We start from the raw sequence: 27,049 nt of genomic DNA, 5'->3' as shown, positions 1-27,049 counted from the left end.
AAACATTGACTCTTTAAAGAACCTTGATAAATGTCTCACTACATAAAGCCGAGCCAGAATAGTCTACAAAAGAGAAATAATTTCACTTGTAGACAGCTGTTTCAGGGTTTTTGTTCTTCATCAGTGCAAAGTAAGAGACTTGTTGGTTGGAGGCAAGTCTCCTAATTTATATGCTATGTGATGTGGCAGGGCTCCAAGGCTGATTATTGACTTCTAAGTCTGTTTGTTAGGCCGGGATCACACACAGCGAGATACGGCCGAGTCTCGCAGGTTAAAACCAAGCTCTGGCACCGGCACTCTAGAGCGGAGCGTGCGGCCGCACAGCAATACATGGAGCTGCACGCTCCGCTCCGGAGTGACGGTGCCAGAGCTTGGTTTTAACCTGCGAGACTCGGCCGTATCTCACTGTAGTGTGACTCCGGCCTTAGGGGTATGATATGTGGATGCATTAATTTTGGGGTGTGCTAAGGGGTTATTTTTGCTTCTGTATTGTGATAACATTTAGGGATAACTAATAACTATTCTATATTCTAGTAGCAAATATATTAGTACTCATTATAAATTTCCTTTGTCCTTAGGTTCGATTTGTTAGCAGTACTTGGGTTTTTGGTAAGCTCATGTGCCATGTAAGTCGTTTTGTACAGTATTGCTCAGTCCACGTCTCTGTCCTTACCCTCACAGCTATTGCTCTGGACAGACACCAGGTAAGTTATAATATTTATGCATTCTGTTAACTTGTAAAGCTTATCTATTCCAAACATATTACTGTGCCTTAAAAAAAGTATTCATAACCCTTGAACTTTTTAACATTTAACAACCCACAAACTTAACTTTCTTTTATTGGGATTCTATGTGATATACCAACACAAAGTAGCAAGTATTTGTGAAGTGTAAGGAAATGGTACATGGTTTACTAATTATTTTTAAAATGTAAATCTGAATATTGTGATATGCATTTGTATTCGGGTCCCCTTAGTCTGGTAGACATAAATAAAATCCTAAGTGACCATTTGACTCCAAAAGTCACATAATCAGTACATTGAGTCCACCTGTGTGTATTTTCTTCTCAGTATAACTACAGCTGTTCTGAAGACCTCAGAGGTTTGTTTGAGAGCATTAGGTGTTAGGTGTCGAATTCCCGCTGCTGTACAGGGGGAATCTTGAACCATGTCCTCTGCGGTTTCCCATTCTTCCTCAGCCGCAGAGGAGCCTGCTCAGTAGAGACGTCGGTCCCAGTGTGTGGCTCAAGCTGATGCTGAGCATCTGGTTACTGCTGCTGTTCTAGGTCCAGCTATTATAACCAGCATTAATCAGTGGCGAGCAGACACTCCAGGGACTTAGTCCTTCTTTTTGTCTGCTGAGCATGCCCATGGGATGACCTCCCATTGGAGGTCGGAGGTCACATGCTCAGGTCCTGTTGCGTCTCTGATTGGACCACTGGGAAGGTCCCGGAAGGCTGCAATTATAAAAGATTTGCATGGCCGCCTGGTCATGCGCTAGTATAAAACTGAACTCATGTGTGTGTGGATGTGTGTTTAATATCTGGTGAAAGCTTCTAATCATTCTCCTCCCTAGCGTTGTTGCATGTAGTTGAGTGTTTGAGCTAACTAGCACCAGACTGTGCCATCCAGCACTAGACACGAGTATACTGCATCAAATTAGCAGTGACCGCCAGTGTGGTGCCGTGCGCAATTAGTGCGCTTTCCAGGCCCTAGTCAGGGTGGTTAGTGGCATGCGCCACAGCGGCACTGTGCACACGTAGTACACTAATTCTATTAGCGTAGTCTCTCCCTGGCACCGCAGTTACGGCGCTGAATGCTAGTGGGTCTAGAGGGACTTTAACCCTCTGTCCTTGGGGCAGAGTCCTGTGACTGTACACTAGCACACACTTTGCCGAGCTCTGTGAGCTTTAACAGGCTACGGCATTTACATTCCGCAGTTGTGCGGTTCTGTGAAGCAACAGAGTACGCCTCTGTACACACCGGGTGACGTTAACCCGTGTGTGTTCATCTATTATACCGCCATATAACGTCCGCCATTACTAGGCAGAAGTTAATATCTCTGCATGGTGGACTCCGGGCTGCGAACGCACATTACTACCTTTATATTATTTGGTGCGTTCCGCCAGCCCTAACATTAGGGATCAAACAGCATCATGAAAATCATAAGTTATAAAAAATAGTTCAAGCTCTGAAGTTCTCATGAAGGAAGCACTGTTGAATTCATCATCCAAAAATGGAAGGAGTATGACACAACTACAAACCTACTAAAACATGGCTGTCCACCTAAACTGACATGCCAAGAAAGGACAAAACTAAGTAGAGAAGCACCCAAGAGGCCCATAGTCCCTATGGACAATCTGCCAAGATCCAAAGCTCAGGTGGGAGAATCTGTCCACAGGACAAATGTGGTCATATAATCCACAAATCTGGCCTTTATGGAAGAGTGGCAAGAAGAAGGTCATTTTTGAAAGCAAGTCATAAGAAGTCTCGTTTGCAGTTTATATAAAGGCATGTAGGGGACACAGCTAGCATTGTTATAGAAATTTTTTAGGATAAATCTATCCCCGTGTGTGCTGCGTCCGTTCCCAATTGGGCTAAGTATTCGAACGCTCAAAAATGACACTGCACACCAAGGTGACAGAATAACATTCTCTCAATACTGAAGCTTTAGTAGTTTAACATGAGTTTTTATAGTATCATATAGAAAGGGGGGGTTAGTTAAGGATCATATGGTCAAGCTTCTCTGTCATTGGCTATCCAAATATATGGAATATTGTGGTTAAGGCATAGCAACAGGCTGATTAAGCAACTAACGTATAACTGTCGTTTTTTCTGTAATCAGGCCAAAGTTGAGACATCTTGAGTTCAGTTCCTCTTCATCTCTGGAAAGTCCCAAGGCATTGTCTGGTCCATGTTGGCCATTTTAAGGAATTGATTATGATGTATATAATAGCTTTTAGTATATATGCAAGTGAATCTATATATTTTACATATTTCCATCACAGCATGTGGAAGAAGGTGCATTGGTCAGATGAGACCAAAGTAGAACTTTTTGGTCTAATGCAAAACACTTTATGTGGCTGAAAACTAATACTACCAATCACCCCAAAAACAGCATCCCAACTGTCACACATGGTGGTGGCAGCATCATGCTGTGGGGAGGATTTTCTTCAGCAAGGACATGGAAGCTGGTCAGAGTTGATGGGAAGGTGGATGGAGCTAAATACATGGCAATCCTGGAGGAACCCTGTTCCAGCAGAACAATTGCCCTAAACATAATTCCAGAGCTACAATGCATGGTTTACATCAAAGCATATCCATGTGTGTAAATGGCCCAGTCACAGTCCAGATGGAAATACCATTGAGAATCTGTGTCAAGACTTGAAAATTGCTTTTTTGCAGACGCCTCCATCCAATCTCACTGAGCGAGAGCAAATGTGCAAAGAAGAATGGCAAAAAATGTAAGCCTCTGGATGTGCAAAGCTGGTAGAGACATACTGCAAAATTTAAAGAGGAAAATTTTCAGCATGTAACCAGCTCACCTGCAGCAGCATGCGGTGTGTAAAAGCACGGAACCCATGTAGTCTCATGTGCAATAATCAAGAAAAAATGGGTGTTGTTCCAGCTTCTTTATAAAAATCAATTTTATTTAGCAAAAAACTAAAAAAAAATGACAGACATGATATAAACGTCCTGAATAGCTAAGCGTTTCAAACACAAAGTGTAACCTTTCTCAAGCAACAGACTTGTGTCACGCACTGTTGTGAATTCCGCTCTTGGGCTCCCTCCGGTGGTTGTAAGTGGCACTTTTGTGAGTTCTGCTCTTGGGCTCCCTCCGGTGGTTTTAAGTGGTATGGCTGCTGCTTGGATTTAGCAGTCTGCAGCTGCTTCCACTGATTGTCTTTCTGCTCGGCTATTTATGCCTGGCTCTCTCTTCAGCCAGTGCCACTTGTCAATGGTTCCTGGTTGGATTCACATCTCTTTGGATTTCCCTGTTATCCTGACCAGTCCAGCAAAGCTAAGTCCTTGCTTGCTCTTTTCTGTCCACAGGTTGTGGACTTATCCGTTCTGTGCTTTCTATGTTTGTCCAGCTTGTCAGTATGAATTAATTCTGTGTAGCTGGAAGCTCTGGGAAACAGATTTACCCTCCACACCTTTAGTCAGGTGTGGAGATTTTTGTAAACTCTGTGTGGATTTTTTGTAGTGTTTTATACTGACCGCACAGTATTCCATCCTGTCCTATCTATCTAGCTAGACTGGCCTCCTGTGCTCATCCTGGTTTCATTCTGTGTATGTCTTTTCCCTCTCCACTCACAGTCATTACTTGTGGGGGGCTATCTATCCTTTGGGGGATTTTCTCTGAGGCAAGATAGTTTTCCTGTTTCTATCTTTAGGGGTAGTTAGTTCTCAGGCTGTGACAAGGTGCCTAGGGAGTGTCAGGAGCATCCCATGGCTATTTCTAGTGTTGTGTTGAGCTTAGGGACTGCGGTCAGTACAGGTACCACTTCCTTCAGAGCTCGTCCCATGTTGCTCCTAAACCACCAGATCATAACACGCACACACTTGTCAGCACGTGACGATTGGTGTGCTTGCAAGGGTTAGTTTTTCTCCTCTCACTGAATCCAGCTTTCTATAAAGTGAGCATAAATCACACCTGACACATTCAGAACTCCACATTTTCTTAGTGCTCTGACACCACTCAAACACACGGAGTGATGAGTCCTCAAACTCTGTTACGGTCAGAGAATCAAAAGGTCACAGACTCTCTGAAAGGCCATGGATTGTTTCGAACATACAAGGATCAAACTTATTAAAGATTTTAGGCTTTAATATATAAGGTACAGTGCTTAGAATAAAATATTTAAAAAGGTAAAAATAAGCAGCACAAATATGCAAAACAGTTATAAAATAAAAAGGGAAAATCAGAAATACCTAAATGTTTCTGTCTACAGTTATCTTCTATCTTTTCGAGAGAAGGAGAAATTAATTATGGATCACACCAGCATCCTAGGCAGCGCCCACATGTGAACAACTTCTTTTGTGCCACAGAGCTTTTTATAGTCCAGACCATAGTCCCATATTTCCAGGATTGGTCCATTTAAAAATTGCTGTTTGTGACTGGACGATGGGCTAATTTATGGTCTTGCATTTCAAATATCCTTTGTTTTCCCCACTCTATATAGTCAATAGGACATATTCTGCCTAGTACAGACCATTTACTAACCCCTTTGAAGCTCAGGTTCCAGGAGTTCAGGTGCAATGTTTGACACCACCAGCAAAAACCTCTTTGGTTTACAATACTGGTATATCTAGTTTCCCCTTTTTGTCAACTAAATGTAAATCTACTGCTTCATTGGTTTCCCTTATTGATTATATATTTCCTTCACAACTTGCAGCAATTACAGTGAAAAGTTGTCCTACAAAGTATTAACTCAGAGGTTCTGAATACAAATGCATGTCACAATTTTCATTTTTTTTTTAAATAGAAAACCGTGTCTTATTTCCTTTACACTTCACTTGCTACTTTGTGTTGGTATATCACATAATATCTAAACCTACAAACTTTGGCAGCAATCAAATGGGCCAAATTACCACATAATTATTTATTGCTGCAGAAGCTAAATGATGAAATGATGAAAACTATCAATTTCCAAATACATGTACACCTAACTGTATACAGAATATTTTCTACGATGGGCTACCTAATATACAGAATGCAACGGTAATGTAATACTAATCAAATAAGAAATCTAAATTTAGCAAACACAGGTTTTTACTTAAGTTTTGTTTCTTAGCAACAGTTGTACAGACTCTTTGTTATCAGGTATGAGAATTCAAAAGCGGAATGAGGAGACAGTGGTACTTAACAAACAACTATTCATTTAACTAGCATGATAGATATATAAGCACGGTATCAAGGATAAAAGTGAACAGTATAGTACAATATGGCACAATAAGAATGCAGTAATACATATAAACAGGATCTCTGTATAGTCATATATATATATACAGTATTATATATACAATATATATATATATATACAGTGGGGCAAAAAAGTATTTAGTCAGTCAGCAATAGTGCAAGTTCCACCACTTAAAAAGATGAGAGGCGTCTGTAATTTACATCATAGGTAGACCTCAACTATGGGAGACAAACTGTGAAAAAAAAAATCCAGAAAATCACATTGTCTGTTTTTTTATCATTTTATTTGCATATTATGGTGGAAAATAAGTATTTGGTCAGAAACAAAATTTCATCTCAATACTTTGTAATATATCCTTTGTTGGCAATGACAGAGGTCAAACGATTTCTGTAAGTCTTCACAAGGTTGCCACACACTGTTGTTGGAATGTTGGCCCATTCCTCCATGCAGATCTCCTCTAGAGCAGTGATGTTTTTGGCTTTTCGCTTGGCAACACGGACTTTCAACTCCCTCCAAAGGTTTTCTATAGGGTTGAGATCTGGAGACTGGCTAGGCCACTCCAGGACCTTGAAATGCTTCTTACGAAGCCACTCCTTCGTTGCCCTGGCGGCGTGCTTTGGATCATTGTCATGTTGAAAGACCCAGCCACGTTTCATCTTCAATGCCCTTGCTGATGGAAGGAGGTTTGCACTCAAAATCTCACGATACATGGCCCCATTCATTCTTTCATGTACCCGGATCAGTCGTCCTGACCCCTTTGCAGAGAAACAGCCCCAAAGCATGATGTTTCCACCACCATGCTTTACAGTAGGTATGGTGTTTGATGGATGCAACTCAGTATTCTTTTTCCTCCAAACACGACAAGTTGTGTTTCTACCAAACAGTTCCATTTTGGTCTCATCAGACCATAGGACATTCTCCCAAAACTCCTCTGGATCATCCAAATGCTCTCTAGCAAACTTCAGACAGGCCCGGACATGTACTGGCTTAAGCAGTGGGACACGTCTGGCACTGCAGGATCTGAGTCCATGGTGGCGTAGTGTGTTACTTATGGTAGGCCTTGTTACATTGGTCCCAGCTCTCTGCAGTTCATTCACTAGGTCCCCCCGCGTGGTTCTGGGATTTTTCCTCACCGTTCTTGTGATCATTCTGACCCCACGGGGTGGGATTTTGCGTGGAGCCCCAGATCGAGGGAGATTATCAGTGGTCTTGTATGTCTTCCATTTTCTAATTATTGCTCCCACTGTTGATTTCTTCACTCCAAGCTGGTTGGCTATTGCAGATTCAGTCTTCCCAGCCTGGGGCAGGGCTACAATTTTGTTTCTGGTGTCCTTTGACAGCTCTTTGGTCTTCACCATAGTGGAGTTTGGAGTCAGACTGTTTGAGGGTGTGCACAGGTGTCTTTTTATACTGATAACAAGTTTAAACAGGTGCAATTACTATAGGTAATGAGTGGAGGAAAGAGGAGACTCTTAAAGAAGAAGTTACAGGTCTGTGAGAGCCAGAAATCTTGATTGTTTGTTTCTGACCAAATACTTATTTTCCACCATAATATGCAAATAAAATGATAAAAAAACAGACAATGTGATTTTCTGGATTTTTTTTCTCAGTTTGTCTCCCATAGTTGAGGTCTACCTATGATGTAAATTACAGACGCCTCTCATCTTTTTAAGTGGTGGAACTTGCACTATTGCTGACTGACTAAATACTTTTTTGCCCCACTGTATATATATATGCACAGTTCTTTATTTTTACAGTTAGGGGACTGTTATCGTAAGTCTTGTCCAGTTCTAAAACCCCAACCTAACGTGCATCATTCCCACTACTTGGCCCATAAACATTGTATTTCCTTTAGATGGTTCAAATCGTCACACAGGTCCTAATGGGGAGTCAACAATACAACCCACTAGGCTGGAAGCCGTAGATAGTCGAACTACTTGGTATACGATACCGCTTGTGACACTTGCCACCTTTGTTCCCTAAACCACGGCTCCGGTTTCCACTCTGTACCTTACTTCTGTGCTGAAAGTAAGGGTTCTGCAGCTGGGTCTCCCTCTCAACCCTGGTTCTGCTCACTTGGCTAGGAAACTCTTGTATGTGGTCTCTTGTCTCTGGCCTTGGCTCAGCCCACTTTGCTCAAATCTTCCAGATCTGGTCTTGGATCTCGCAGGTCTGGTCTCTCGGCACTTCACTTGCATCTGTTCTCTCATAATCACGGGTATATACCTTGTAGGAAAGAAAAAGCGCAGATAGTGTCTTATCTCACAATTTAAAGGAAGATTCACCAGTAATGTATCTGCTCACCTGATGTTGAAGATTCATAGGCATATAGTGCCGGCTGACGCAGATCCACCGGTCGACATGCGACCGTAGCTAAATCGCTGAATAGGAGGATTTGTGGGTTATGATCCGCGCTGCCAGCTCATCCAAAAACAGATAAAATGTACAATCGAACAGTGGTTTATTCTATGTGTTTCGGAGTGCATATAACTCCTTCAGGAAAATATCACAATTTTCCTGAAAAAGGAGTCATATGCACTCCGAAACGCATAGGATAAGCCACTGTTCAATTGTACATTTTGTCTGTTTCTGGATGAGCAGGCAGCACGGATCATAACCCACAAATCCTCCTATTCAGGGAATCATGGGTAAAAGCCTGCTCGCTGTTGTACAAATCCGTCCTGCTATGTATTCAGGCACCAACTCCTCCCCTTCACTGCCCTCCTGAGTCTTTTATAATTGCTAACTGCACCACAGCTATCACATGACCTGGTGTCTTCTCCAATCTCTTCCCTGAGGAAACATGCCCTCCACTATTGGGTTCCTATTATGGCAGTTCTTTTTGCTTTCGCTTTCTCATAAGACTTTGACTAACAGATGGTGGTATTCTTGCAGCTAGTCTGTTAGACATTCACTGTGCGCATCTTTTTTTTTTGTTTACCTCCTTACACCCTGACGAAGCTATAGGCAAAACTTGTGTACTGGGCAGTTTGGTCTATTAACTGGTGCATTAATGATAGCAAGTGTTGGTGGGTTCTACTGCTTTTGCACTTTATTAGAAGCTCTGGTTGTGAGTGGTCTCCTTCATATCAATTATTGTTTTTTTTATTTATTGTCTTATTTTGCATGAAATGAAATAAGATTCTTATAATGGCATATTATTTGTTTATACAATTACAGTATGTTCTCGGTCCCCTGTTTATATTTATATTTGATGTTTCTGTTGTTCTGTGTTTCTGTTTTTTTTTTATTGGGTGTTTTTATTTCTTTTTCCTTCAAATATTTGTGTTTATAATTATTTTAATAAGAAAAATTATATTTATTTATGTATATGTTTTTTGTATTCAATTATTTGCTATTAGAATTTTTTAGAGGTTTATATCAGTGATTGAATGCACTGATTTAGTGCATTAATTGTTTGGTAATTTTATTATGGGTCTTTTGGGTCCATTAATGGTTTCTAATGTACAGAACATGACTGTAATGGAATACTGCTGATATAAGATGTCTAAATTTAACAAACACAGGGTTTTATTTCAGTTTTGTTTCCTAGCAACAATTGTACAGAAATAGCCTTTGCTTAAAAATATGTATTGGGCATGAGCAGGAGCTTTTGGTTTTCCAATGCTGGTCTAAGGAAACGCTCATCAGAGCCTAAAGTAGATTTATAATATTACAAACATGTTAATATGCCTGCTATAGAGTAGTAAACTATGTATAATTCTGATATCAAGCACTTGTACTGTATTTGTCATTAAATCAAAAGTATTGTATATATTTTTGTGAGATAATCAAGAAAAACCACACCAGCGCTATGCTAAACTGCACCACACGAGCTGCAGGCACCTACGCAGGTAGTGTGTGCACACCTGCTGACAATAAATACCAATATTCCCAATATAGGATGCCACGCTAAAAGAGGAAACAACTATTTGTGACTAGTGTTGAGCATTCCGATACTGCAAATATCGGGTATCGGCTGATACTTTTGCCATATCGGATACTGGAATCGGAAGTTCCCATAATGCTATGAGCCAGTTTGATTTAATTCAGCCAATGAGGAATCCTAAGAAGTGTGGGCACATCCTGTTATGCATGTTAGGCATGTAACTACTGGCATGGCTATGATTGGCAACTGAAATGATGTCATGATGCACTATGAAAGCCGCCACCGCCATTTTGGGTTCACTCTGCTGTGAATTCAGTTAGGGACAGGACGCTGCTGTTCTGACTGAGAGACAGTTTGAGATAGCGATTTGCTTCATTGTGCTTTACCCAGGCTACTGTAGCAACCGCTGTGTGAGAACTTTTTTTTTGCCTTGCAGCGCTGTTCACGGCTGTCTGCAAGGTCTCTGTGTGTGTGAGTGCAGCTCACGCTGCAGGTTGTTCTGCAGCCACATCTGGTTGTAGTTCCCTCAGCGTGCGTCACTGACTCATACTGTTACATTGTCCTTTTTTGCATTTGTGCTGCTGCACATTTTGCCTGATTTCTCCTATTACTGTGTTTCCATCCGTATCCAGCTAGATAGCGTACAAACAGTATATAGGAGTAGATAGAGGAGCTTTTCTGCAGGCTTGCAGCGCCATTCACGGCTGTCTGCAAGGACTGTGTGTGAGTGCAGCTCTCGCTGCAGTGTGTTTTGCAGGCACATCTGGTTGCAGTCTGCTCAGCGTGCATCACTGCCTCATACATTGTCCTTTTTCTCATTAGTGCAGCCCATTTTTACTGATTTCTCCTATTAGTGGTGTGTTTCCATCCGTATCCAGCTAGATTGCGTGCACTATATAGGAGTAGATAGAGGAGCCTTTCTGCAGCCTTGTGCCCTGCAGCCCCAGCCAGATTAGTATTAGCCTATTTTTTGGAGCCTCATCTATTGCATTGTAGGTTACCTTCCTGCATTGTAATAGCTACAAAAAGTTTGTGATACTATCGGTTTTACATCTTTGGGCACATCCATTTTTTTGTCAAAAAAAAAACCTAAATAAAGTTCACCAAACACTCCACTTTACAGATGTGTAGGTCACATTAACTCATATTAAAGTCTAGTCCACACTTTATAAAATTAGTGTTTCTTATGCCTGTTAGCAGCTGTTCAGGATAAGCACACTAAGCCCTTAGTACTTTTCTGCCTAAGGCGCGTGGGCATGGAATTTCTGCAAGGAGAGGACGTGGGGATTCTGTGCCTGCTGCGGGCACCAGTGACTCAGCATCCCCCAGTTTTACCAGGGAACAGTCCTTTATGCGCAGCTTTGTAGGAGCTCGCCGTACCCTACTGCTGCGGGACGAACAAATTGAAGCCGTTGTCGGATGGATGGCAGCTAACGCATTGACTTCAATTAGTGCCACATCCTCTCAGGTCCAGAGCACTGAAGAGAAACCATCTGTCTCTTCACCACCTGCCAAATTGCCCAGGCAGTCAGAGAGCCCTGGACAGGAGTCATCTCTACTTCTGTTCTCTGAATCTCTTGGCTTGGAAAGAGGGGGCCAGCCAAGCAGCATTCGAGAAAGAGAAGAAGAGGCAGTATGCAGTGATGCGCAACTGCTTTGTCTCTCTGAAGCTGAAGAGGCGGGTGGGCCAGTGCCTACGGTCAGCACACCTCAGTAAGCATCTGATGATGAGACTCAGGTGCCACTTTCTGGTGCGTACTGTGCTGCCGAGACTACCCAGGAGAAGCAGTTGTTGGAAGAGGGTAGTGTAGATGATGAGGTCTTTAACCCATCATGTTATGAGGTACAGGAAGGTGGTGGGAGCAGCTCTGAGGAAAAGATTCCCCGAAGGGCCCAAAAAGGAGGGAGAGGGAGGGGGCAGACTGGGTTGCCTGTAGCCTCCACTTCGGCACCCATTAAGAGCATGCCTCTTCCAAATCCCAAAACGGGCGCTCCCAAGACTTGCAGTGCCTGGTCCTTTTTTGACACAGTTGCAGATGACATTTGCTTTGTCAAATACAAGCTGTGTCATCAGAAAGTGAAAAGAGGTAAAAGTGTCAGCAACCTCAATACCACAAATATGTGGAAACATATGCGGACCAAGCATGCGGTGGAGTTACAACAACACACTGAAGACCTAGGCCAACCTATAGAGGCACCTACCACCTCTTCAGCTCGTATTGTAGCCTCTTCCTCCAGCTCACACACAGCTGGTTCGGCTTCCTCACAGGATCGCCATGGAAGAACCTGTGGCACTGTTGTGTCCAGAGACCCAGTGTAATTCCACCCACAGCACCACGTTCCCTGTCATACTCACACTCCCAGCCCAGTCTACAGCCATCGGTAGCACAGGCATGGGAGAAAAGGCGGCCATTCTCAGCAAACCACCCCCGAGCACAGGCTCTGAATGCTGGCATTGCAAAACTACTGTCCATTGAAATGCTCTCATTTAGGCTGGTGGAGACTGACACCTTCCGTAGCTTCATGGCATTGGCAGTCCCACAATACAACATGCCCAGCTGCTTTTATTTCAGCAGGCAAGCCATCCCTGCCCTGCAAAAGCATGTGGAGGGAAACATTAAACATGCACTACTAAACGCGGTCAGTAGCAAGGTCCACCTTCCCACCGATGCGTGGACCAGTCACCATGGACAGGGATACCTTTCCCTCACTGCCCATTGGGTAAATGTTGTGGAGCCGGCTACATATCTTGAGAGTGGCGCTGTACGTGTTCTGCCAACTCCAAAAATTTCAGGAATCCAGTCTGTACACATTGACTCCTCCTCATACTCCAGTTCCTCTGAATCAACGCTGCAGGAGCTGTCACAGTCTACCTGCACATGGACCCGTGAACGCTTACCTGTTATGATCGATATGAGCACAGCCGTGGCCAAACATCAACAGGCCATATTGAAATTAATTTCTTGTGGGAATCAAAGCCAAACAGCGCAGGAGCTCTGGAATACCATCAAGTAGGAGAGCGACGTGTAATTTGTGCCAGCGAATCTCCAGCCAGGCATGGTCGTGTGTGACAATGGCCAAAATCTGGTGGCAGCTCTGTGCCTAGGCAACCTCACTCACATCCCATGTCTGGCACATGTGCTCAACTTGGTCGTGCAGAGTTTTTTGAGGGACTATCCGAATCTTGATGCACTGCTGCACAAGGTCCGCCTAGAGTGTGCTCACTTGCGGCGTTCCAGTATGGCAAGATCGCGCATTGCAGCTCTGCAGCTCCGATTCCACCTTCCGGAACATCGCATCATATGTGACCTACCCACCAGGTGGAATTCAATGTTACATATGTTGGAGCAGTTGTGTGAGCAGCAGGCAGCAGTAATGGAGTACAAGCTGCATCAGGCGCAAAAAAGTTGCACTGCACGCCGTTCAGACTTCACCACCACTGAGTGGGCCACTATGAAGGACATCTGTCATGTTTTGCGTGCCTTCGATGATTCCACGCGGATGGCGAGTGCAGATGATGCACTAGTCAGCATGACTATCCCCCTTATCTGCCTGCTTGAAAAAACACTGCAAGCGCTAAGGGAGGAGGTTGTGGAAGAGGTGGACGATGAGGAGTCACAAATGCCATCTGCTTCTGGACAGTCGGCGCAACGTGGTTCATCACAAAGGCCTAGGCAGGGGACACTTTGTGAGGAGCATGAGGAGGAGTCAATGGAGGAGGAAGACATCTGTCCAGAGGAAAGCGTTACACAATGCTCTAGTAGTCAGTATGTAGAGCGAGGGTGGGGTGATGCAGAGCAGGCAGAGATCATGCCTCAAGCAGGGGACAGCATTTCTTGGCCAGTTGGCAGTCTGCAGCACATGGTTGATTTCATGCTGCAGTGCCTGAGGAACGACCGCCGTATCGCCCACATTCTCAACACGGCTGATTATTGGGTGTACACCCTCCTAGATCCTCGCTACTGGGACAACTTACAAAGCCTCATAACACCTTTGAACCAGGAGTGTAAAATGCGGGAGTACCAAGACACACTGGTGCATTCTATCATGTTCTCCATTCCAACTGAGAGCAGTGCAGCTAGTGCTTTACAAAGCAGCTCAGTGTGTCGAGGCAGTGGAGGAAGCTCTGCACAAAGAGGGAGCAGAAGCAGTGCCTCAGCACAAGGCAAGACCAGTTTGGCCCAAATGTGGTAAAGTTTTGTGTGCCCGCCACAAATGTCTACACCATCACAGATGGCTCCAGTTAGCAGGAGGCAACGTTTCTGTCAGATGATGACAGACTACATGTCTTGCCCTCTCAGTGTACTCCCAGACGGCTCTTCCACCTTCAAGTTTTGGGTCTCTAAGCTGGATATATGGCCAGAGATTAGCCAGTATGCATTGGAGATGCTGGCTTGCCCTGCTGCTAGTGTATTATCGGAACGCGTCTTTAGTGCCGCAGGTGGTGTACTAACAGACCGTCGCATGCGACTATCCTCCGAAAATGTTGACCGGCTTACTTTTCTGAAAATAAACAAGGCCTGAATCTCGCAGGAATTTGCCACTCCTCTTCCAGATTAAATAATTGTTTGGCAACAGTATCCAGGTCTCCTGTTGTGTTCATGTTTCTACCACCTGAACTGTAATCCCTGGGCTCCAACACCGCCAGTTGCTGCCCAGAAGTGCCATCTGCACAGTCAACACTTGCTGCTGTGTTATTGGGGTTCAGTAACGTCAGCTGCTCCCCTGCTGTGTATCCAGCAATTTCTCCTGCTCCGTCCACTCTCACACTACAAGAGATATTAAACTACTTTGAGTGTAGGCCTCAGCCTACACTCTGTTTCTAGCATTCACCCTGGGCTCCAACACCGCCAGTTGCTGCCCAGAAGTGCCATCTGCACAGTCAACACTTGCTGCCGTGTTATTGGGGTTCAGTAATGTCAGCTGCTCCCCTGCTGTGTATCCAGCAATTTCTCCTGCTCCGTCCACTCTCACACTACAACTTATATTAAACTATTTTGAGTGTAGGCCTCAGCCTACACTCTTTTTCTAGCATGGACCCTGGGCTCCAACACCGCCAGTTGCTGCTCAGAAGTAACATAGTAACATAGTAACATAGTTAGTAAGGCCGAAAAAAGACATTTGTCCATCCAGTTCAGCCTATATTCCATCATAATAAATACCCAGATCTACGTCCTTCTACAGAACCTAATAATTGTATGATACAATATTGTTCTGCTCCAGGAAGACATCCAGGCCTCTCTTGAACCCCTCGACTGAGTTCGCCATCACCACCTCCTCAGGCAAGCAATTCCAGATTCTCACTGCCCTAACAGTAAAGAATCCTCTTCTATGTTGGTGGAAAAACCTTCTCTCCTCCACACGCAAAGAATGCCCCCTTGTGCCCGTCACCTTCCTTGGTATAAACAGATCCTCAGCGAGATATTTGTATTGTCCCCTTATATACTTATACATGGTTATTAGATCGCCCCTCAGTCGTCTTTTTTCTAGACTAAATAATCCTAATTTCGCTAATCTATCTGGGTATTGTAGTTCTCCCATCCCCTTTATTAATTTTGTTGCCCTCCTTTGTACTCTCTCTAGTTCCATTATATCCTTCCTGAGCACCGGTGCCCAAAACTGGACACAGTACTCCATGTGCGGTCTAACTAGGGATTTGTACAGAGGCAGTATAATGCTCTCATCATGTGTATCCAGACCTCTTTTAATGCACCCCATGATCCTGTTTGCCTTGGCAGCTGCTGCCTGGCACTGGCTGCTCCAGGTAAGTTTATCATTAACTAGGATCCCCAAGTCCTTCTCCCTGTCAGATTTACCCAGTGGTTTCCCGTTCAGTGTGTAATGGTGATATTGATTCCCTCTTCCCATGTGTATAACCTTTCATTTATCATTGTTAAACCTCATCTGCCACCTTTCAGCCCAAGTTTCCAACTTATCCAGATCCATCTGTAGCAGAATACTATCTTCTCTTGTATTAACTGCTTTACATAGTTTTGTATCATCTGCAAATATCGATATTTTACTGTGTAAACCTTCTACCAGATCATTAATGAATATGTTGAAGAGAACAGGTCCCAATACTGACCCCTGCGGTACCCCACTGGTCACAGCGACCCAGTTAGAGACTATACCATTTATAACCACCCTCTGCTTTCTATCACTAAGCCAGTTACTAACCCATTTACACACATTTTCCCCCAGACCAAGCATTCTCATTTTGTGTACCAACCTCTTGTGCGGCACGGTATCAAACGCTTTGGAAAAATCGAGATATACCACGTCCAATGACTCACCTTGGTCCAGTCTATAGCTTACCTCTTCATAAAAACTGATTAGATTGGTTTGACAGGAGCGATTTCTCATAAACCCATGCTGATATGGAGTTAAACAGTTATTCTCATTGAGATAATCCAGAATAACATCCCTCAGAAACCCTTCAAATATTTTACCAACAATAGAGGTTAGACTTACTGGCCTATAATTTCCAGGTTCACTTTTAGAGCCCTTTTTGAATATTGGCACCACATTTGCTATGCGCCAGTCCTGCGGAACAGACCCTGTCGCTATAGAGTCACTAAAAATAAGAAATAATGGTTTATCTATTACATTACTTAGTTCTCTTAGTACTCGTGGGTGTATGCCATCCGGACCCGGAGATTTATCTATTTTAATCTTATTTAGCCGGTTTCGCACCTCTTCTTGGGTTAGATTGGTGACCCTTAATATAGGGTTTTCATTGTTTCTTGGGATTTCACCTAGCATTTCATTTTCCACCGTGAATACCGTGGAGAAGAAGGTGTTTAATATGTTAGCTTTTTCCTCGTCATCTACAACCATTCTTTCCTCACTATTTTTTAAGGGGCCTACATTTTCAGTTTTTATTCTTTTACTATTGATATAGTTGAAGAACAGTTTGGGATTAGTTTTACTCTCCTTAGCAATGTGCTTCTCTGTTTCCTTTTTGGCAGCTTTAATTAGTTTTTTAGATAAAGTATTTTTCTCCCTATAGTTTTTTAGAGCTTCAATGGTGCCATCCTGCTTTAGTAGTGCAAATGCTTTCTTTTTACTGTTAATTGCCTGTCTTACTTCTTTGTTTAGCCACATTGGGTTTTTCCTATTTCTAGTCCTTTTATTCCCACAAGGTATAAACCGCTTACACTGCCTATTTAGGATGTTCTTAAACATTTCCCATTTATTATCTGTATTCTCATTTCTGAGGATATTGTCCCAGTCTACCAGATTAAGGGCATCTCTAAGCTGTTCAAACTTTGCCTTCCTAAAGTTCAATGTTTTTGTGACTCCCTGACAAGTCCCCCTAGTGAAAGACAGGTGAAACTGCACAATATTGTGGTCGCTATTTCCTAAATGCCCAACCACCTGCAGATTTGTTATTCTGTCAGGTCTATTAGATAGTATTAGGTCTAAAAGTGCTGCTCCTCTGGTTGGATTCTGCACCAATTGTGAAAGATAATTTTTCTTGGTTATTAGCAGAAACCTGTTGCCTTTATGGGTTTCACAGGTTTCTGTTTCCCAGTTAATATCCGGGTAGTTAAAGTCCCCCATAACCAGGACCTCATTATGGGTTGCAGCTTCATCTATCTGCTTTAGAAGTAGACTTTCCATGCTTTCTGTTATATTTGGGGGTTTGTAACAGACCCCAATGAGAATTTTGTTACCATTTTTCCCTCCATGAATTTCAACCCATATGGATTCGACATCCTCATTCCCTTCGCTAATATCCTCCCTTAAAGTGGATTTTAGACAAGACTTTACATAGAGACAAACCCCTCCTCCTCTCCGATTTTTACGATCCTTTCTAAACAGACTGTAACCCTGTAAGTTAACTGCCCAGTCATAGCTTTCATCTAACCATGTCTCGGTTATTCCCACTATGTCAAAGTTACCTGTAGATATTTCGGCTTCTAGTTCTTCCATCTTGTTTGTCAGGCTTCTGGCGTTTGCGAGCATGCAGTTTAGAGGATTTTGTTTTGTTCCAATCTCCTCACTGTGGATTGTTTTAGAAATGTTCTTACCTCCCTTCTGAGTATGTTTTCCTGGGTCGTCTTTGTTCGAGTCTAATGTTTTTCTTCCCGTCCCCTCTTCTTCTAGTTTAACGCCCTCCTGATGAGTGTAGCGAGTCTTCTGGCGAATGTGTGTTTCCCAGGTTTGTTGAGGTGTAGTCCGTCTCTGGCGAGGAGTCCATCATACCAGTAATTCACACCGTGGTCCAGGAATCCAAATCCTTGTTGTCTGCACCATCGTCTTAGCCAGTTGTTTGCATCAAGGATCCTGTTCCATCTCCTGGTGCCATGCCCGTCTACTGGAAGGATAGAAGAAAAAACTACCTGTGCATCCAGTTCCTTTACTTTCTTCCCCAACTCTTCAAAGTCCTTGCAGATTGTCGGTAGGTCCTTCCTTGCCGTGTCATTGGTGCCAACATGTATCAGAAGAAATGGGTGGACGTCCTTGGAGCTGAAGAGCTTTGGTATCCTATCGGTCACATCCTTGATCATCGAACCTGGAAGGCAGCATACTTCTCTTGCAGTTATGTCCGGTCTGCAGATGGCTGCTTCGGTGCCTCTCAGTAGTGAGTCTCCCACCACCACCACTCTTCGTTGCTTCTTGGCTGTACTTTTTGCTGTCACTTGTTGCTGTGTGCCCTTTTCTTTTTTGCTTGCTGGTATTGCTTCATTCTTAGGTGTGCCATCTTCATCCTCTACAAAGATTTGATATCGGTTCTTCAGTTGTGTGGTTGGTGATTTCTCCATGGTCTTCTTGCTTCTTTTGGTCACATGCTTCCACTCATCTGCTTTTGGAGGTTCTCTGACACTTTTTGCACCTTCTGTGACCAGTAGAGATGCTTCTGTTCTGTCTAGAAAGTCTTCATTCTCTTTGATGAGTTTCAAAGTTGCTATTCTTTCTTCCAGACCCCGCACCTTTTCTTCTAAAAGGGCCACTAGTCTACACTTCTGACAGGTGAAATTGGATTCTTCTTCTGGTCGATCTGTGAACATGTAGCACATGCTGCAGCTCACCATGTAGGTTGTCACATCTGCCATGTTGCTCCTAGATCCTGCTGACTTGCTGTGTGTTTTCCTTCTTGTGTAATCTACTCAGCCAAGCTCTCTTGCAATAATGTCCTACAGGCAAAAATTTGGTGATGCTTTCGAAGCAGCTGGTCCCGGCTGTACCCAACGATCTTCTAGCTTAGGGAGACTTCGCTTCTCCCAGAAGGCACCTGGAATATGCAAATTAGCCTCCTGAAGCTTGAATCCCTGGTTTGGTGATGCTTTCGAAGCAGCTGGTCCCGGCTGTACCCAACGATCTTCTAGCTTAGGGAGACTTCGCTTCTCCCAGAAGGCACCTGGAATATGCAAATTAGCCTCCTGAAGCTTGAATCCCTGGTTTGGTGATGCTTTCGAAGCAGCTGGTCCCGGCTGTACCCAACGATCTTCTAGCTTAGGGAGACTTCGCTTCTCCCAGAAGGCACCTGGAATATGCAAATTAGCCTCCTGAAGCTTGAATCCCTGGTTTGGTGATGCTTTCGAAGCAGCTGGTCCCGGCTGTACCCAACGATCTTCTAGCTTAGGGAGACTTCGCTTCTCCCAGAAGGCACCTGGAATATGCAAATTAGCCTCCTGAAGCTTGAATCCCTGGTTTGGTGATGCTTTCGAAGCAGCTGGTCCCGGCTGTACCCAACGATCTTCTAGCTTAGGGAGACTTCGCTTCTCCCAGAAGGCACCTGGAATATGCAAATTAGCCTCCTGAAGCTTGAATCCCTGGTTTTTGTGCCATCTGCACAGTCAACACATGCTCCAGTGTTTTGGTGTTCAGTAACGTCAGCTGATCCCCAGCTGTGCGTGCGGCAATTTTTCCTGCTCCCTCCACATTCACACTACTCCAGATTTTAAACTTGCTCCAATTAGGCCTCGGCCTACACTCTGTTTCTCCTGTAATCCCTGGGCTCCAACACCGCTAGTAGCTGCTTGGAAGTGTCTTTGGCACGGGTACTCCCTCCTGCCCAGCCTGGTTCCAGCACGCCAGCTGTTTCCGGGTAGTGTCAAGGTCACTTTGCCTCCAATCCGTTGTTCTGTCTAGTTGGGGTCGGGTTAGCGAACTCTATAGTGCCTGCAGTTTAGGTGCTTCCTATGTGGGCTGCGGGATCTGGCAACCAAGGCTGGTTCCATAGTGCCAATAGGACAAGCTCCCCCTGTAGGACTGTGGGTTTTCGGTAACTTGGGCCGGCTCGCGGCCATGCAATTTTTGTTTCATGTGGACCTTCTGCCTCCTATCTGAGTTCCAGCACCATTAGCTGGTTCTTTGGAAGTCAATCTTGAATAGGTCCCCATCCTGGTTCCAGTCCCGTCAGCTTGTTCCAGGCAGAGCCTTGGGCATAGGTGCCTCCTTCTCGGTATCCGAGTTCCACCAACGTCCGGTGGTCCTTAGTAGTGCTTTCTGGCACAGGTACATCCTGCTTAGTAACCGGGTTCCAGTACCGTCAGCTGGCCTGTGAATTCTGCTTTTGGGCTCCCTCCGGTGGTTGTAGGTGGTAATGCAGTTGTCCCTGGATTGCAGTCCTGGTCAGGTGTATCTGCTGATTGCAGTTCTGACTGGGGTATTTAGGTTTGCAGGATTCATTAGTCCTTGCCAGTTGTCCATGGTTGTTGGGAGTTTTTAGACCTCTGTCTGGTGCTATTCATTTGTTTCTTCTTGTCCAGCTTAGATTGTGTCAGTATTTTCTCAGTCTTGTTGGATTCTCAGGAGTTGCAGATATACGTTCCACGTCTTTAGTTAGATGGTGGAATTTTTTGTATTATCTGCTGTGGATATTTTTGGAAGGGTTTTAATACTGGCCGCTTAGTATTCTGTCCTATCCTTTCCTATTTAGCTAGAGTGGCCTCTTTTGCTAAATCCTGTTTTCTGCCTGCGTGTGTCTTTCCTCTCCTTCTCACAGTCAATATTTGTGGGGGGCTGCCTATCCTTTGGGGTTCTGCTCTGAGGCAAGGTAGAATTCCTATTTCCATCTATAGGGGTATTTAGTCCTCCGGCTGTGTCGAGGTGTCTAGGGTTTGTTAGGCACACCCCACGGCTACTTCTAGTTGCGGTGTGAGTTTAGGATTTGCGGTCAGTACAGGTTCCACCTACTCCAGAGAAAGTTTCATGCGGCTCCAAGGTCACCGGATCATAACACTGGCCCTTGGTAGTTCCATTGGCTCTTGTACCTTCTGCTACCCATCTGGCTTCCAGTACCGTCAGTTGGTTCTTGACAGTGTCTTTGGCTCGTGTACCTGCTGCTCCCCATCCGGATTCCAGTACTGTCAGCTGGTACCAGGCAGAGCCTTTGGTTTAGGTGCCTCCTTCTCAGTATCCGAGTTCCACTAACGTCTGGTGGTCCTTGGTAGTGCTTTCTGGCATGGGTACCTCCTGCTTAGTAACCGGGTTGCAGTACCGTCAGCTGGTCCTCGGTAGTTCCATTGGCTCTTGTACCTTCGGGTAGTCATCCGGGTTCCAGTACCATCAGCTGGTTCTCAGCAGTTCCTCAGCCTTCTTGTACCTTCTGCTATATTTCCAATTCAAGCTTTTGGAAATGGTTTTTGCTAATCACTCTGGATCTCCGTGACGATGACCCTAAAGATGATGACCCTGAAGACCACCCCGAAGAAGATGAGGACCCCGGAGACGAGGACCCTGGAGACGACGACCCTGAAGATGACGACCCTGAAGACCACCCCAAAGAAGACGACGACCCCGGAGATGACGACCCTGGAGACGACGACCCTGAAGACCACCCCGAAGAAGACCAAGAAGCAGAAGAACAAGAAGCTGCAGAACAAAAAGCAGAAGTACAATAAGCTTAAGACTAAAAATCAGAGCAAGAGATATTATCTAAATTATAAACAGAAGAAGACTAAGCAGTGTAGGGGGGTGAGTCCGTTCCTCCTCGTGGTGCCCCCGGAAAAACCTGCTGCTGCAGGCAAAACTGAACGCGGACAAATCCTGTTGTAAATCTTTTGGGACAGGCAGAACGAAAGGTGTAATCTTCAAACTTTTATAGATAACAACTACAGGAATGCCTGTCACAAATAAGAATGTGATGAAGAAGAAGATGAAGAAGAATAATAGTTGAATAAGAAGAATATGAAGAATGTAAAAAAAGGAATAAAAGGAAGAAGGTGAAGAAGAAGATGAATAAGGTGAAGAAAAAGTTGATGAAAAAGATGCTGCTGAGGATGATGAAGGAGAAAGTGTGGGAGAAGTAAAAAAGAAGGTGAAGAGCATGGAAGTAGTGAAACATAAATATCTGACAAAATATAAAAAAGCTTAACATTGTCAATATCTTTGTAACTCCGAATGTCTTAAAAAAAAAAAATTCCTGCTATTCCATTTGATTGGCCTAAACCTCTATGCCTTTAATGTTTCCTCCACCTCCCCCAATACATTCTACATTATTCTTAGTTGTTTTCCTTCATGTAGAATTAACCTACAAGGAAAGAAAGGGTTTATTTTAATTCCGATATTTTTGTCCCATTGACTTGTATTGGTATCGGGTATCGGTATTGGCGAGATCCGATATTTTTTGGATATCAGCCGATCCAATCCGATACCGATATACTGATATTTCTGGATATCGGAAGGTATCACTCAACACTATTTGTGACTGAAACATGAAACATGAAAACGGTGAATAATCAGTTGTATTACCTTGTAACTGTAACTGGCTTATCCACCGTGAAGAAAGTGACTTGTTGCTGCAACCGTGCCGCTTCGCACTGTTGAGAGGAGAAGCAGCGTATTTGCAGACCACAAAAGCAAGGGAGCGCCCTCCCGATCTGCTAAGTCCCCTGCGCACACGCTGCTGGATGTGCCGGCAAGCAGCCTCGGCCGATGGCGCCACCACGCAGTCGCGTGGTGTGCGGGGGCGTGGCTAAAGCGGTGACATCACCTGTCCCACTGACTGACACTAGCAAGGGGCCAAACCCAAAGCGTTTCAAGGGAACCATCCATCTTTCTCAAGGTGTGGCCACCCTGCTCACACTGCCTATTATATAGCCACGCTGTCTAGCTCTGTGTGCAACAATATACCGCCCCTCTGCACCCAGAACGCCCACAATGCCACACATAGTAAATCCCCAGCCTGTTGACACTGGTTTTGCCCACAAGTGAATACTATAGCCCTAGCCGAAATGTTAATGCTGGTGGTAAACTTCCACCTAAATATTCGCATTCCATTCCTAGAGCAATAATTTTTTGTTAATTAAAACCATCAATACTTTATTCTAAACTTTTAAAACAAATCATATGTGTGTATAAAAACTTTTATTATATACTATAAAAAATCCTATAAAATCACTATAAACTACCTATTTAAGTTACTATAAAATTACTATAAAATTGCAAGCAAATGACCGCTGAATCTTCTATAAATAAATGATGCCCATAAATGGACTCCACCCAATAAATTACTCATTATTAAATACATAAATAAGTAAATGAAATACTACCTAAAATGCTATTATTTAAAAAGAGTATACCCCAAGATGATACTGTAAAAATATAATAAAAACATGTTACATATTTTACAGGGCATACAACTCAATTTAATTATTTAATCCCTTGGGGCCAAGGCTATTCAATGTGAAAATCCACTTAGACTCCACTTAGTCGCCCCCCCTCGGATTTTCCCTAACCCTTTGGATCCCACAGAAAGAAGTATGGTCACAAGACCGGTTATGTTTGTCAACATAATGGCGTGACAAGGGGTGTCCCAAAAAACCCTTATTAATATTGTCAAGATGTTCTTTTATTCTTTCTTTAAGACATCTTTTAGTGTGACCCACATAAAGTTTATCACACGGGCATCTTACCATATATATAACCCCTCTAGAGTGGCAGGAGATATTATCTCGAATAGTAAATGATGCAGTTCTATCAGCATTCCAGAATAAAGTTTGGACCGATCGTCTTCTTTTTGTGCGTACACAGCACCTGTGGGAGTTGCTCATGCTGTGTACGCACAAAAAGCAGACGATCGGTCCGAACTTTATTCTGGAATGCAGATAGAACTGCATCATTTACTATTTGGGATAATATCTCCTGCCACTCTAGAGGGGTGATATATACGGTAAGATGCCCGTGTGATAAACTTTATGTGGGTCGCACTAAAAGACGGCTTAAAGAAAGAATAAAAGAACATCTTGACAATATTAATAAGGGTTTTTTGGGACACCCCTTGTCACGCCATTATGTTGACAAACATAACTGGTCTTGTGGCAATACTCCTTTCTATGGGATCCAAAGGGTTAGGGAAAATGTGAGGGGGGGCGACTATTTGAAGACTATGTCAAAAGTGGAGTCTAAGTGGATTTTCACATTGGATAGCCTTGCCCCCAAAGGATTAAATCATGAAATTGAGTTGTATGCCCTGTAGAATATGTAACATGTTTTTTTTTTATATTTTTACAATATCATTTTGGGGTATACACTTTTTAAATAATAGCATTTTAGGTAGTATTTAATTTACTTATTTATGTATTTAATGATGAGTAATTTATTGGGTGGAGTTCATTTATGGGCATCATTTATTTATAGAAGATTCAGCGGTCATTTGCTTGCAATTTTATAGTAATTTTATAGTAACTTAAATAGGTTGTTTATAGTGATTTTATAGGATTTTTTATAGTATATAATAAAAGTTTTTATACACACATATGATTTGTTTTAAAAATTTAGAATAAAGTATTGATGGTTTTAATTAACAAAAAATTCTTGCTCTAGGCATGGAATGCGAATATTTAGGTGGAAGTTTACCACCAGCATTAACATTTGGGCTAGGGCCATAGTATTCACTTGTGGGCATTACCAGTGTCAACAGGATGGGGATTTACTATGTGTGGCCTTGTGGGCGTTCTGGGAGCAGAGGGGCGGTATATTGTTGCACACAGAGCTAGACAGCGTGGCTATATAATAGGCAGTGTGAGCAGGGTGGCCACACCTTGAGAAAGAGGGACGGTTCCCTCGAAACGCTTCGGGATTGGCCCCTTGCTAGTTGTGAGGATAATTTATAAGTTTTAGTTTCCCTTGCCAGCACATATAGGGTGGGCGTTGACCCCCCTTCACTCTGTGTTTTGCTTTCTGGAATGTGTGTGTGTAGAAGAGGTTTTATTGCTCTGGCTGTAAATTCCATGATCTGGGCAACTTACTCAACCCTCCTCCCATTTAGAATCAGCTAGAACTGGTCTGATATCTCTCTAAAGGCAGAAAGTTCTTTGTCCTCCGATTTGGGATAGGAAAATAATAAGTCCATTTCGCGAATCTCCATCGGCGGATCTGTCAGCCACTGTAAGCATGAGCCTCTAATTCCAACAGGGACAGAGTACGGATTTCTCCGGAAGCGGGCGTCCCAAGGAGCCCGAATTTAGTCTCATTAGAAAGTCAATTTTAAAATAAGCTGAATGCTGGGTGTGTTATGATTCTGACATGTTCAGGAACAAAAATACAAGAATTATACGGATTGTTGGAGAAAATTGTACAGCTGAGGAGAGGGGAGGGCGTTGTTAACCCAACCCCTTTAGTGATGTCACAAGGCTGCAGCTTTTAAGTGATTACACTTAACCCAGTCTTAGGCCGGCGTCACACTAGTAGTATTTGGTCAGTATTTTACATCAGTATTTGTAAGCCAAAACCAGGAGTGGGTGATAAATGCAGAAGTGGTGCATATGTTTCTGTTATACTTTTCCTCTATTTGTTCCACTCCTGGTTTTGGCTTACAAATACTGATGTAAAATACTGACCAAACACAGCTAGTGTGACGGCAGCCTTAGTCTGAGTTTTACTTGAGGAGCTGTTTCTATCCAGACCTCCTGATGCACTGGGACACTTGGGGTTCCGCCTACCAGCATGGTTTTGCCTGAAATGAACTGAGAACATGTGAGTTTTACCTTTTCTCATTTAATCCCGTTATTTTATAATTACCTTGTATATATTTTCAATTGCCTCTTTTGTAACATCCTTATATGCCTTTTTATAAACACTGCCTTAAACTTTCGGAGTAAAATATATAAATTACTAGTTTCATTCTCCTGTTCTAAAATGTACTCTAAGTCTTCTGAAGGGAATCACGCTACTGTTTTGGGTTAGCTTCGGACCCATTTAATCGAAGCTGGTGGCAGCATACCGTGTTCTGTGCCTTTGGTAGTTGTGGTGATGGCGTCGTTGATAATTATTGTTCCTGCCTAAGTGGGAGTAGTTATATTGCCTCGCTGCAGCATGCCCAATAGCCAGTACATAGCAGGCAGCCTTTCTGGTGACTAATTACCCTAGGTGCAATACCTAATCTGACCTGAGGGTAAGGGGGGCGCCAGATAGCTGCAAGTTCAAGCAGAACTGTAAAGCGGGATATACATAAATCCCTGCAGTTCGTGGTATATTGAAGAGCAGTGGGATAACTAAAATAAGCCCCTGCTGTAAACTAAGAGGTCAATAGCCTTGTGTGTGTTTTTTCATCACATTGTAGCAGTGGAGGGATAACTAAGATAAGCCCCCTGCACATGTGATAGCCGTCTGTTGGCCTAAAGTCACCCCGATCCGTGACGTAGGGGTGACGGTCACGGTGTGAATCGTGACATATTGGTAGCAGCGCGGTGGGATCTTAGAGCATTAGTGATTTGGTTTGAGCAATCATTCCTCTCACTAAAGACTTGCAAAGTTCTTGCGAGGACTCTGCACAAATAAGTTTGGAGCACGAACTCAGTTTTTATTAGTCCTGAGACAATTGTGTGTACTGGTAATTATCCCTTCCCTTTCTCTTCGTTTTTCTATCCTATCTTTTATTTGGCAACCATGGCTGCGAAAGGAGAAGCCTGGTAAGCCCAGCAGAAGAAGTACACTCTTGCTGGGATATGCACGTACCATGGCCTGAACTCCCATGGCAAGTCCAATGCTCAAATGGTCACTGAACTGGTGCAATTTGAAGCAGACCAAGCCAGGCCACAGAGCCCAGAGGCCGCAGAAGCCAGCACAAGCAGAGGTGCTGCCGCAGAGGTTCAACCACTGAATGCCGGCCCTATTTGCAACCAGGGGAGCACAGATCTCCGTCTGCAGCTGGCTCTGCAACAATGCTCCGCACATGACACAGAGAGACGTCTGCAGCTGGTCCTGCAATTTGAAGAGGCTGAGAGAGCCGAGCGGGAGGCTGAGAGAGCCGAGCAAGAGGCCCAGGCCCAGCGAGCTGAGCG

General features: G+C 43.8%; 1 protein-coding gene across 3 annotated transcripts in view; it reads left to right on the top strand.

Annotated features, from left to right (window-relative positions):
• The window catches only part of LOC138667251 (G-protein coupled receptor 83-like), a 154,596-nt gene that overhangs the window by 102,515 nt on the left and 25,032 nt on the right, over positions 1–27,049 (top strand). For all 3 annotated transcript variants that reach the window (XM_069755510.1, XM_069755511.1, XM_069755509.1), the window contains exon 2: positions 579–704. In XM_069755510.1, coding sequence (XP_069611611.1) covers positions 579–704 — 126 coding nt within the window. The remainder of the gene's footprint in view (positions 1–578; positions 705–27,049) is intronic.

This window comes from Ranitomeya imitator, chromosome 2 (assembly GCF_032444005.1).
Source record: "Ranitomeya imitator isolate aRanImi1 chromosome 2, aRanImi1.pri, whole genome shotgun sequence".
NCBI lineage: Eukaryota > Metazoa > Chordata > Amphibia > Anura > Dendrobatidae > Ranitomeya > Ranitomeya imitator.
The sequence above is the reverse complement of the archived record's forward strand: the minus strand, read 5'-3'. Positions and strand labels throughout refer to the sequence as shown.